The 12,746-nt window shown below is 41.4% G+C and overlaps 1 protein-coding gene across 2 annotated transcripts in view; it reads right to left on the minus strand.

Moving 5' to 3' along the window:
* The window catches only part of ndc80 (NDC80 kinetochore complex component), a 61,444-nt gene extending 48,965 nt beyond the window's left edge, over positions 1-12,479 (minus strand). The window contains exons 1-3 of one of the 2 annotated variants that reach the window (XM_043720866.1): positions 12,464-12,479; positions 8,304-8,388; positions 4,908-4,970 (exon numbers count right to left, since the gene is read on the minus strand). In XM_043720866.1, coding sequence (XP_043576801.1) covers positions 4,908-4,970; positions 8,304-8,383 — 143 coding nt within the window. In that variant the 5' untranslated portion in view covers positions 8,384-8,388; positions 12,464-12,479. Of the gene's footprint in view, positions 1-4,907; positions 4,971-8,303; positions 8,389-10,203; positions 10,234-12,463 lie in introns of those variants that run through there. The other variant, XM_043720865.1, reaches the window with a different exon arrangement.
* Positions 12,480-12,746: the final 267 nt, after the last annotated feature.

The following is a 12,746-nucleotide window of genomic DNA, read 5'->3' on the forward strand; positions in this document are numbered from 1 at the left end:
ACACTGTAAGAGACCATATTTTTGTCTTTTGTTTGGACTGTGGACTGAAAATGAGTAAAAAGCCTCTGCTTTACAAAGGAGAGAATGTTTACAGTTGTTTTTAGCTAGAAAAAACAGCTAGCTGATGTGTAGGAAAGTTGCACAGTTATGGATTCAGGGGCGCTCAGTATAGCAACAAGCTCTGGTCAAGTTGCAGTTTAACATAAACTGAGGGAAATGAATCAGAGAAGCAAGTAAAACCATCTGAAGTTAGCTGTATCAATGTTTTGTTTCACCCCTTTCTCTGTAAAGCTGCTGACTTTGCAAAGTAACAAAAGGTCCCAGGCCTAACCAAGCAAATCAGTGAAATACAGGCTGATCATTGCTATGCAGAAAACTTAAAATGTCAAAGAATTAAGTAATGTTGGATCAACCCATCTAGATTTGTAATTTTGAACCTATTATACAGAACTCTCTTCTCGTAATCTGTTTTCCCTCTATTCACAATGTATTTTCTTTTGTGTGCCTGTATGTGGGGGAGTTTTGAAAGGGTTAAAGTATTAAATGCATAAATCAAAAATCCTGTTGATTTACTATTCTTATTCAACTTAGAAATGCAATTTTGCTTAAAAATTTATGTTAAAGGTGCCTGGTGTGGATTAGGTAGCATCCAGTCAGAGACAAATTGGGATTTGTGGCAGTCTCATTGATTCGGTGTGTCTCAACTTCAGGGGTTGTGCAGTTTGTTTTCAGTGCACTACCCCTATGAGCCAGGACAACACGGATTGCTTAAATATCTGAAGAGTCACAAATAGTGAACACTCATTAGTGAACATCCCTACTTTGAGAACTTATGATAGAGGAAAGACCAGGAATCAAGTGGCCCTTGTGGACCCAAACTGAGCATCCTTTGCAAATGCCATTGGTTAGTACTGTAGGCAAACCCTACCACCATAGAGTCATACTTAGATGTACAGCATGGAAACAGACCCTTCGGTCCAACCCCTCACGTCACTTTTAAATCTTTCCCCTTAAACTTATGCAACCTAGTCTTAGACTCCCCTACCCTGTGGAAAGGACCGTGGCTATTCACCCTATCCATGCCTCTCGATTTTATTAACCTCTATAAAGGTCAACATCCTTGTAAATATTTTCTGAACCTTTCAAATTTCACAACATCAGTTATAGGAGAAATATTATTAAGCGAGAGAGGGTTCAGACAAGATTTACCAGAATGTTGCTGGTATGGAAGGTGCAGCCAACGTACAACAAATGATTACACTTCCAAAAGGAGTGGATTCCATTCCAATCCTGCACTGACAAAACAGTTCAGAGTCGCAGAATAAGAATGGCCAGTTCCCAGGGTGGGGGGGGTTGGGGTGCTGATAGTGACGGCTCCATGTCAAACAGAGCTAATTAGAATGAATTGATTCAGAAGATTACGATGAAAACATTACGGAGAGATCTTGTGGGCTTACTCAATGAAATGCTTATTCTCTGTAGTGGAGGGGAACGATTGGGGAGTTTATTTCATATTTTACTACATTAAACTTCATCTGTCACTTCAACTGTCCATTCTATCAATCTATTTCTTTACACAATTCTGCTCTACCTTCCTCATAGATTAGTGCTTCCAAGGTTTGTAACTTAACTTTTGAAATTATCATCAATGCCAAGGTTTAGGTCATTATTGAATATCAGGTCCAGAAATGCCAAATTGAGATTAGAATGTTCATTACCGGAAGTATGATTGATGTTTGTGACTTCATGGGTTTAAGATTCCTTACTTAACTCCAAGACAGCACATAAATGTACATGTGCAAATCAGTATGGGGTCAGTTATTAATCAAACATTGCTAGACTCCCAATAATAGCCAAGTAGAGGTTGAGTAGCACATGTTATGGTTGCATATTGTGACTTAACAAAGTTGAGAAGCTGAGTTTATGACTGCAGCAAGTTTTAAATGTGCAAACTTGTCTCTAATGACAGGATAACCCTTTGCATAGAGTTTGCAACTGACAAAAAGCTTACGGAAATCCTGATTTCAATATGATGCTTGTATTGACATTGAGTACAAAATAACTCAATCTATTTGCACTTCATTCTGAAATTAAACAAGAGCAGAAATTTTATTTGTATATCTTTCTCTTACGATAGTACTTCACATCGAGACACTTTTAGCAGGTGCAGTTTAAAGCACTGTTGATGACATCCTCCATCATATAGCAGCAGAATTAGGCCCTTCAGGTAATCAGGTCGGCTCTGCCATTCGTTCGATCATGACTGGGTCATTATAACTAATTATTGTAGCAATTACAGCTACAGAAACATGGTTAAGGAAGGGATAGGACTGATAGCTAAATGTTCTGGTATATAAATGATTTAGAAAGAGTAGAAGGGGAGGCAAGAAAGGAGGGGGGCGTTGTGTTTTGATTAGGGAGAACATCACAGTACTGAGAGAAGACATTCTTCAGAGTTCACCCACTGAGTCTAAATGGATAGAACTGAGAAATTTAAGAAAAAAAGATCACTGATTTCGGGGGGTGAGGAGAGGGGAGGCACTTTGGGAGCAGTGACTAGCATTCCATTCATTTCAAATTAGCTATGGAAAAGGATAGGTTTGGTCCACAGATTAAAGCTCTAAATTGGGACAAAGCTAATTTTGAAGATCTTAGTCAGGAACTTTCAAAAGTTGATTGGGGGTAGGATGCTTGTTGGCAAAGGGACATCTGGGAAGTGGGAGGCTTTTCAAAAGTGAGTAGACGAGGTTTCAGGGCCAGCATGTTCATATCAGAGTGTGGGTAAGACTGGCAGGAGCAGGAAACCCTGGATGACTAGAGTTACGAGGGCCTAGTCAAGAAAAAGGACATGTATAGGCAGCTTGGATCAAGTGAATTCCTTGAGTATAGTGGGTGTCAAAGGCACTTAAGAGAAATCAGGAGGGTTAAAAGGGAATACGAGATAGGTTTGGCAGATAAGGTAAAGGAGAATCTAAAATGACTCTACAAGTATATGAGGGGCAAAAGAGTAACTTGCGAAAGAATAGAGCCTCTTAAAGATCAACAAGGTAGTTTGTGTGCCAAAGGTCTGGTTAAAGTGATAGCCCTTGATATCAAAGCTGCATTTGATTGTGTGTGAGGTATCAAGGAGCCCTAGCAAAACTGGAATCAATGGGTATCAGGAGGCAAGCTCTCTACTGGTTGAAATCATACCTAGCATACTGGCTGATAGCCATGGCTGTTGGTGGTCAGTCAGTACGCCAGTACGTCGCTCCAGGGGTTCCTCAGGATAGTGGCCTCAGCCCAACGTTTAATGACCTTCCCTCCAGCGAAAGGTCAGAAGTGGTGAGGCTCGCCAATGATTGCTTAATGTTCAGCACCATTTGCAACTCCTCAGACACTGAAGCAATCCATGTTAAAATGCATCAAGATCTAGACAATATCCAGGTTGGTGTGACAAGAGGCAATTAACACAAATTCCAGGCCATGACTAATAAGAGACAATCTAATCATCGCCAGTTGACATTCAATGGTGGTACAATCACCGAATCCACTACTATCAACATCCTGGGGATTACCATTGTCCAGAAACTCAACAGAACTTGCCACACAACCAGTAGCTACAAGAGCAGGATAGAGGTTAGGAATACTGCAATGAGTAACTCACCTTCTGACTTCCCAAAGCCTGTCCACCAGCTATAAGTCACAAGTGGGATGGAATATTCCTCACTTGTCTGGGTGGGTGCAGCTCCAACAACATTCAAGCTTAACACCAGCCAAGACAAAGCAGCCCACTTAATTTGCATTGCATCCACACCCACCACCACCGAATCTCAGTGGCAATAGTGTGTACAAGGTGCCCTGCAGAACTCACCAAAAATCCTCAAAGCACCTTCCAACCTATGGCCACTTCCATAGGAACAAGAGCAGCAGATATATGGAAACATTGCCCCCTTCAGGTTCCCTCCAAGTAAATCTCTTGGAAATATATTGCCACTCCCTTGCTGTCACAGTCAAAATCCTAGAATTCCCTCCCTAATGGTATTGTGGGGTCAACGAGTTCCTTTCTCAAGTCCATTCGCAAATCAGAACAATGCAGGATAATGTAAAGTAGCTGTTTAAAGCTGAAGGTCAATGCTGGGAATGGATTGATGTGAACAAATCCTTACCTGGAGAAAACACTGTAGTCAACACTGGCCTAGCTACCAATATACATGAATGCATAAAAGTTAAGAGAAGAGAAAGGATTCACAAGAATGGCTACATAGCAGAGGAATTTCAGTAATGAAGGCAGATTGGAGATACTGGGACTGTTTTGCATGAGGGGGAGGGTTTGAAGAGATTAAACAGTATTTTATAAAATCATTAGGGGTCTGGACAGACCTTTAATACAGGAAAAAGCTTCTCGAAGGACAACAAATAAGGCAACATAGATTTAAGGTATTTAGCAAAAGCAGGAATTGGATACATGAGGATACACTTTTATATCAAGTGATTAAAATTTAGAATGTGTTGAAGACAGGGGGTTCAATTGAGTTATTTCAAGGTGGAATTAGATTATCTGAAAAGAATGAATGTGCAGGATTACAGGGAGTAGGTACTAAATGAAATAGATTTATTTGCAGAGCAGACGTAAACATGACAGTCCAGACGGCCTCTTGTATAGCAACAATTTTGATTGTTCAGAAACACTTCCTTCATATTTGCATGAAAACTATATTGTTTCAATCATACAGTATTTGAAGAGTTTTACTAAAGTAGCCACATATTAAATTATACAGTTCAAATTACAGCCTGCACCTGCAATGGCCTTCTGAACAAGATCACTATTTTCTAAAGGGCTTGGAATTTAAAGAAAGAAAAACAAAAATCAAAAAACACAATCTTGAAAAATGTTCCTTGGATCACGGAAGGTGTGGTGATATTACCTTCTTCCAAAATAACTGGTCCTTCTCTCGGAGGTTCCTGAACCAAACCGTGCATTCGACACACTAGAAAGATAAAGTTTAGTAGAAGATAAACCACACAATCATCTGTCAGATATTAAATATAATATTCTCATCATACACAAAATTAAAGTCATAACAGCATTCAACTGCACAAGCGTAAAATTCGGCCTATATCTGTGGTAACTCTTGGTGGGAGCAAGTTTCAACCCTTTATACTTTAGCCTGTAAATGTTACTTCAGACAGTTTTCCAACAGACATTTTGAAAGCCACAACTGAATCTGCCACTCAGTGCTTTCCAAATCCAAACTTCTCATTATGTGAGTTTTTCCTCTCATCTACTTTGGTTCTTTTCCCACTCAACTAGATATTCACTGATTTCTGCCCTTTCATTCAACATGGAGTTTCTGTTTACACACCTCACAAACAGCTCGGTCAAACTTTGTTCTCCTCCACAAAGACATAGCCGAGACAGTCTGTTTTCCAACCTTAACAGGCAGTGCCTGTTTAGTGGATGGATGCTGTTCTGGAGTCCATTCACAAGTCAGAACACTGTGCAGGACAATACAAAATACTTGTTTGTAAATACAGAAAACATTTAAAATTACATTATGACTGGCATTTACTTTGGAAAATATCTCAGGATTTGCAACTCCTTGCATCTGCTGTACATCGCCACCTATTTTTGCAGCTCTTGTCATTTTCTCCCATATTGCTTTGAACTCAAGCTGCTGTTCCTGAAGCTGCACCCACTGAGCGAGGTCTGTTTTCCTGTAAGTCAGCAATCTTTTCATTGGATTGATGACACACAGCTGTTTATCTTGCTTCTGTTCTTCATCATTCAGTTCTTCATTTATCTTTGCAAGCTAACCAGTAGTAACCCTAAAATAATTCCTTCATCTGAGATGGTATTTTCAATTTTGGATTTATCTTGAGCCTTCTTCTCCCAAACTTTCATTTACTCTCCATAGTGGGGAGGTGAGATTTTAGCTCCACTAAGTCAAAAGAAAGTGAAGTGTTCCATTCTTCATTCACAGTCAGTTCTGTGAGTGTTTCTTGAATAGTCTGCTGCAGCTTATGACATTGGTCTGAATCAGTGATTGAGACTAGTGAGAGGCAACAGCGCACTGACAAACAGTACTCGCACTTGCTGGTCAAGCAGAGCCTACAACATAGAACATCTGTGACATCTAGGAAGATTGATTGTACTTGCAGTCCAGTGCTACTGATTCTGCATATGATGAATCATTGCTTGAAGTTTTACTTTTATAGGTTTCATCATGGTTCCCCATATCTGTGGATACATGCTTTCAAAATACACTTGTCCGTGTCCACCCCAGCAACTAACAAATAATCACCTGTTTTTAAAAACAGATAATTTGAATTTTTGCAGTGACTTTGGATTGTGTGATGACATTGCTGTTCTTTACAAAACTGAGTGCAAAACACACTCACCAACCATTCAGTGGCACTGTAAACAGAGCGGCACGGTAGCTCAGTGGTTAGCACTGCTGCCTCACAGTGCCAGAGAGGCGAGTTCAATTCCAACCTCAGGCACATTTTCCCAGTGTGGGTTTCCTCCTGGTGCTCCAGTTTCCTCCCACAATCCAAACATGTGCAGATTAGGTGAATTGGCCATGCTAAATTGCCCATAGTGTTCTGGAATGTGAAGTTAGGTGCATTAGTCAGGGGGAAATGGAGAGTAATAGGGGAATGGGTCTGGATGGGATACATTTCAGAGGGCCGAAGTTCCTGTTTCCACACTGTAGGGATTCTTAAAAAGAAAACATTGTCAAATTCTGGCCTATCAATCACAGATGCCTCACGCAAGAAATCAGACAGTCTTGACTGTAGTGTAAAGCTATGTCCTGTGAGATCTATTTGGGCTGGTGGATAACTTTTTATAGGTGCTTCAGCCTTTGCTCTAATGCACTGACTCAACCATTTCTGAGACATACAAAACTGATTAGAAATTAAAAATTGGGCACTTCCTTGTCACAAGCAAAAAATTGCACCTAGCTACCTAGATCTAGTGATTGTGTCAACCAAGTTTATACTTGTGACTTACAAGTTTGATTGCACATATGTCCATCCTTCAGTAGTTATTTGGTTTGTTTTCAAATATTTCTGGAACAGGGTTGACTGCAATTTGAGCTCAATTCTGATTGCGATTTTCTCAGATGGGTAACTGACAAAGAACCCTGTTCTCTGCAACTGCTCATAAAGTGGGCAATGGATTCTCAAGCTTCTGTCTAAGGGATTAGTATTCTAGTCTGTGACTACAAAAGCTTAATCTCACTTTAAATTGGTCTCTAACATGATTTATGTGGAGATCTTCATTTACCAGTACAAGGAATTCAGAAAGCAAGAGACATTAACTATTATTGCAAGGGGATTGATTATTGCAAGATTTGCTACAAACTTTCAGGGCTTTGGTGAGACGACACCTGGAACACTAATTTTGGTCTCCAATTTGAAGGAAAGATTTACTCCATGACAAAAGGCCATTTGGCTTTGAGAAGAAGCTACCCAGTTTAAACCCAAGTTTTAGCTCTTGGTTCTTTGCAGTTTAGTTAAAACATCAAAGGTTCTTGGAGGTAAACAGGGTGGACATTGAGGTTATTTCCTCAAGTTGGGGAATTTCAAAGACAGGATCAGGATAGAAAATCAATTTAGGGCTGAGAAAGGATCATCGAAGGGTTGTGAATCATTCCATAATTCAGTATATTTAATGCTGAGACATTCTCACAGAAAAGGAGGGGATATGGGAGCAGGAAAGTGTGGAATTGAAAACAGCCATGATTTAGGATAAAGCAATTCATTTGATTGAACCCTCATCCATCAATCTAAACATTTGCATCTTCCACCATTGATGCATGGTGGTTGCAGTGTACGATCTACAAAATGTACTGCAGCAAGTCACTTAGGCTCTTTTAACAGCATCTCTCAAACAAGCAACCTCTACCAAATAGAACAAGGGCAGCCGACTCAGGGAACACATATAAGTTCCCTTCAAGCCACAAATCCTCCTGACTTGAAACTTGCCACTGTTCTTTCTCTGCTGGATCAAAAACCTGGACTCTCATCCTAACAGCACTGTGGATACATCTGCACCACATTGGTTCAAGATGGCAGCTTATGACCACTTGCTCAAGGACAATTACAGATGGCTATCAAATATTGGCCTGGCCAGCAATGCCCCATCTATTGAAAGAATACAAAAAAATAATGTACCAGACATGAGGAGCTGAACGATCTACTAATGCTCCTATTTACATTCTCTTTAGCTTGGTGATTTCCATATATAAAAGGTGCAAAGCACCCCAAAATAACTTGTACAGAAGAAACCCTACAGAAAAACAAGTTGTTGAACATACCTCTGAGGTGTAACTAGTCCATATCTGGTAGCCTCACTAACTCGGTGAGGCTGCAAGACTCTGTGGCTCATTCTGCTCATTTCAGCTGAAAAATAACAAAGGCTTTTTAGACTGTTGATGCACTCTCATATATCACACACATAAACTGACATAGTTCTTCATGTATTGCTAACAAATGAAGTTCTGTAGTAATAAAATATTGGCAGTAAAATTAAACTTTATTGTAACAGTACTTCTCATGTGATTTCTAGTTTTTAATTCCAGATAATTACTTCCTCAAAACTGTAATGTGGAGAATTGAGAGTAATACAGTGGTCGCTGTCAAAATGAATTTTAAGGCAGTCGACAAGTTGGCAGACTGGTCAGAAAAGCAAACACCCATGGGAAGCATTGGCTTTGCTTTTTGGTAGCATGTTGAGAATTGTAGAGCAATGCTTCTCAAACATCTTTCCAGTGTAGCTATTTTTTTGGGGGGGGGGGGCGGGGGGGGGGAGGAATACAGGAAAGACTCTTCCATCACTCAAACCTTCCACACGATAGGCAGCAGATTTCAGATGTGGGTCAGGAAGGGTGGTTTGGGTCAAGCATGCTTGAAACATTTAAGCTCTCGGTTTTTTTTTAAAAAATGGTACTGACATTCAGCAGGATCTGGCTGGGCATACAAGTCCACAGATGCCTGAAAATGGCAACACATGTGGATGTGATGGTCAAGAAGGTATACACATGCTTGCCTTCATAAGGGCACTGAATATAAAAACTGGCAAGTTATACAGAAGTTATAACGGCTGCACAAAACATGTAGGATATTTCATGTAGTTCTCGTTGCCACACAACTAGAAGGATATGAATGCTTTAGAGGGTGCAGAGAAGGTTTACCAGGGTGCTGTCTGATCTGGAAGGCTTTAGTTATGAGGAGGGGTTAGATAAACTCAGTTTGTTTTAACTGGAAAGATGGAGGGTGAGGGGCGACCTAATAGAGGTCTACAAAATTATGAGAGGCATAGATAGAATGGATGGTCAGAGGCTTTTTCCCAGGGTGGAAAGATCAACAAGAGAGCACAGGTTGAAGGTGGGGGGAGGTGGAGCTTAGTAGAGAAGTACAAGGAATGGCACACGGTGATGCGTGCCTGGAACACAGTGGTGGAAGCAGGCATGCTAACATGTTTAAGGCATATCTTGATAGACATACAACCATGAGGCAAACAGGGGGCAGATAGCACACATGGGCAATAAATAACAGGTATAAATTAAAGATTAGGATTGGTGCAGGCTTGGTGGGCCAAATGGCCTGTTTCTGTGCTGCATTGTATCATATACTTTCAGAAGTTTTTAGCATCAGGAATCAGTCCTCTACCATCTGTTCATAAGACCACATTATCAAAAGAAAATAACTGAGGATTTAAAGAGACCTTGCTGCTGTTAGTGCTCAGTTCAAACTTCATGGCAGCCATTACCCCAAAATTTTAAATTACGTCCCCACTTGAGTTCAAACCACAACTTTGGGAAACCCTATGTAGAGGAAATGAAAGATCTGGAAGTGCGTGCTCACAGGTGCTTGAAGGTGACAATACAGGTAAAGAAACCACATGGAATGTTTACCTTTACTGAACAGTGTACAGAATATAACAGCAGAAATGTCAAGCTGGTACTGCAAAAAATGCTGGTTTGGCCACAGTTCAAAACATATCAAGTATCATAGTCCTAGAGGTCCATAGGTATGCTCTCAAAGGGATGCACAGCATGGAAACAGACCTTTCAGTCCAACTCATCCATGCTGACCAGATATCCTAAACCTAGTTCCATTTGCCAACATTTGTCCATATCCCTTTAAATCCGTCCTATTCATTTATGATCCAGACACCTTTTAAATGTTGCAACTGTAACAGCATCAACCACTTACTCTGGCAGCACATTCCATACGCGTACCACCTTCTGCATGGAAAAAAAGTCACCTCTTAGGTTCCTCTTAAATCTTTCCCCTCTCACCTTAAACTAAGGCCCTCTAGTTATGGACGCCCCCACCGAGGGAAAAGATCTTGTCTATTTACCTTATCAATGCTCCTCATGATTTTATAAACTTCTTTAAGGTCACCACTCAGGAAAAATAGTCCCAGTCAGGGAAAATAGTCCCAGCCTATTCAGGCTCTCCCTATAGTCCAAACCCTGTAACCCTAGCACCATCCTTTCAAATTTGAACCCTTTCAAATTTCACAACATCCTTCCTACAGAAGGAAGAACAGAATTGCACACAATATTCCAAAAGTGGCCTAACCAATGTCCTGTGACCACATGACCTCCCAATTCCTATACTCAATGCATTAGCCAATAAAGACAAGCATACCAACCGCCTTCTTCACTATCCTATTTGCAACACCACTTTCAAGGAATGTGAATCTGAACTCCATGATCTCTTTATTCAGCAATACTCTCCAGGAACTTACCATTAAGTGTAGAAGACCTGCCCTGATTTGCCTTTCCAAAATACATCACCCCACATTTATCTAAATTAAAGCTTCATCTACCACTTCATACACCTAACATTAAAGACAGATGACTGGTGATTTAACCTGATGGTCACCACACCTCAGGCGAGGCTGAGAAAGTGAAACCTCACAGTAACCTCAGGCAGGTAGAAGAACTGGGCGGCACGGTGGCACAGTGGTTAGCACTGCTGCCTCACAGCGCCAGAGACCCGGGTTCAATTCCCGCCTCAGGCGACTGACTGTGTGGAGTTTGCACGTTCTCCCCGTGTCTGCGTGGGTTTCCTCCGGGTGCTCCGGTTTCCTCCCACAGTCCAAAAATGTGCAGGTCAGGTGAATTGGCCATGCTAAATTGCCCATAGTGTTAGGTAGGGGGTAAATGTAGGGGTATGGGTGGGTTTCGCTTCGGCGGGTCGGTGTGGACTTGTTGGGCCGAAGGGCCTGTTTCCACACTGTAAGTAATCTAATCTAAAAAAAAAACTGAACCCTCGCTGTGCTGTGAGCATCACAAATCAGCCATCTGGTCAACTGAGCTAACTGATCCCCAAAACGGTGTACACAGTCTAGTCACATTACAAGAAGGACAAAATTGCTCTGGAGGTGGTGAGAGGAAATTTACAATAATACTTGAAAAATTACAGCTATGAGAACAAATTGGACTGGCCAAGGTTGATATCCTTAGAAACAGGGAAGCTAAGGAGTGACCTATGTGAGATGTGCAAAATTATGAGGGACGAGGAGAAATCAATTACACAGATTTATGGGGAGATAGTTCATAAGATATAGGGGCAGAATGAGGGCATTTGGCCCATGGAGTCTGCTCTGCCATTCGATCATGGCTGATGAAATAGCTTGGATTAGATGGATAATGTTTTCACCCAGCAGAGAGTGTGAATCTGGCATTTGTTGGACTTAATGGGTGCCAGGAATTTGCAACTCAATTTGGCGGCAGTGGAAGCAAAAAACTAGTCACTCAGGACAAACCTGCATAAACCTGTGTGTGAACATAAGCCTTGGAAGCTAAAAGCAAATTTTGACAAGAGTCTGGACTTGTTAAAAACAGGCTCTTGAAGAAAAGAAAACCCTTTGGTCAGAAAATAAGTTTTCAGGGATATGCTGACTACAGCTTTCATCAGACAAAGACTGGAAATGAATTTCTTAACACATTAGTCAAGATAAGACCACAAGGTATAGGGGCAGAATTAGGCCATTTTGACCATTGAGTTTGCTCCACCATTCGATCATGGTTATTATTTTTCTCAACCTCATTTTCCTGCCTTCTTCCCATAAGAAGGGCGGCACGGTGGCACAGTGGTTAGCACTGCTGCCTCACAGCGCCAGAGACCCGGGTTCAATTCCCGCCTCAGGCGACTGACTGTGTGGAGTTTGCATGTTCTCCCCGTGTCTGCGTGGGTTTCCTCCGGGTGCTCCGGTTTCCTCCCACCATCCAAAAGATGTGCAGGGCCAGGTGAATTTGGCCATACTAAATTGCCCGTAGTATTAGGTAAGGGGTAAATGTAGGGGTATGGGTGGGTTTCGCTTCGGCGGGTCGGTGTGGACTTGTTGGGCCGAAGGGCCTGTTTCCACACTGTAATCTAATCTAAATCTAAACCTATGATCCCCTTAACAATCAAGAACCTAGCTACCTCCATCTTAAGTACACTCAATGACTTGGCTTACATGGCCCAGATTCACCATCCTCTAGCTGAAGAGATTCACCTTCATCTCAGTTCTAAAGGGTCATCCCTTCACTCTGAGGCTTCTAGTCTCCACTACTATCCAGACCTCTCAACATCATGCAAGCTTCACATCCGCTAGAGATGAACACTCCAGGAGCAGCAAACTGCTTCAGTTTATTTTTAAAATAAATATTTAGTTATGCACATCTAGCTGTTATTCTTAATAAATTCCACCCCCCATCAAACCCCACCCACCCAGATATTTCCACCACCACCACCTTCGC

Source organism: Chiloscyllium plagiosum, chromosome 31 (assembly GCF_004010195.1).
Source record: "Chiloscyllium plagiosum isolate BGI_BamShark_2017 chromosome 31, ASM401019v2, whole genome shotgun sequence".
Classification (NCBI taxonomy): Eukaryota; Metazoa; Chordata; class Chondrichthyes; order Orectolobiformes; family Hemiscylliidae; genus Chiloscyllium; species Chiloscyllium plagiosum.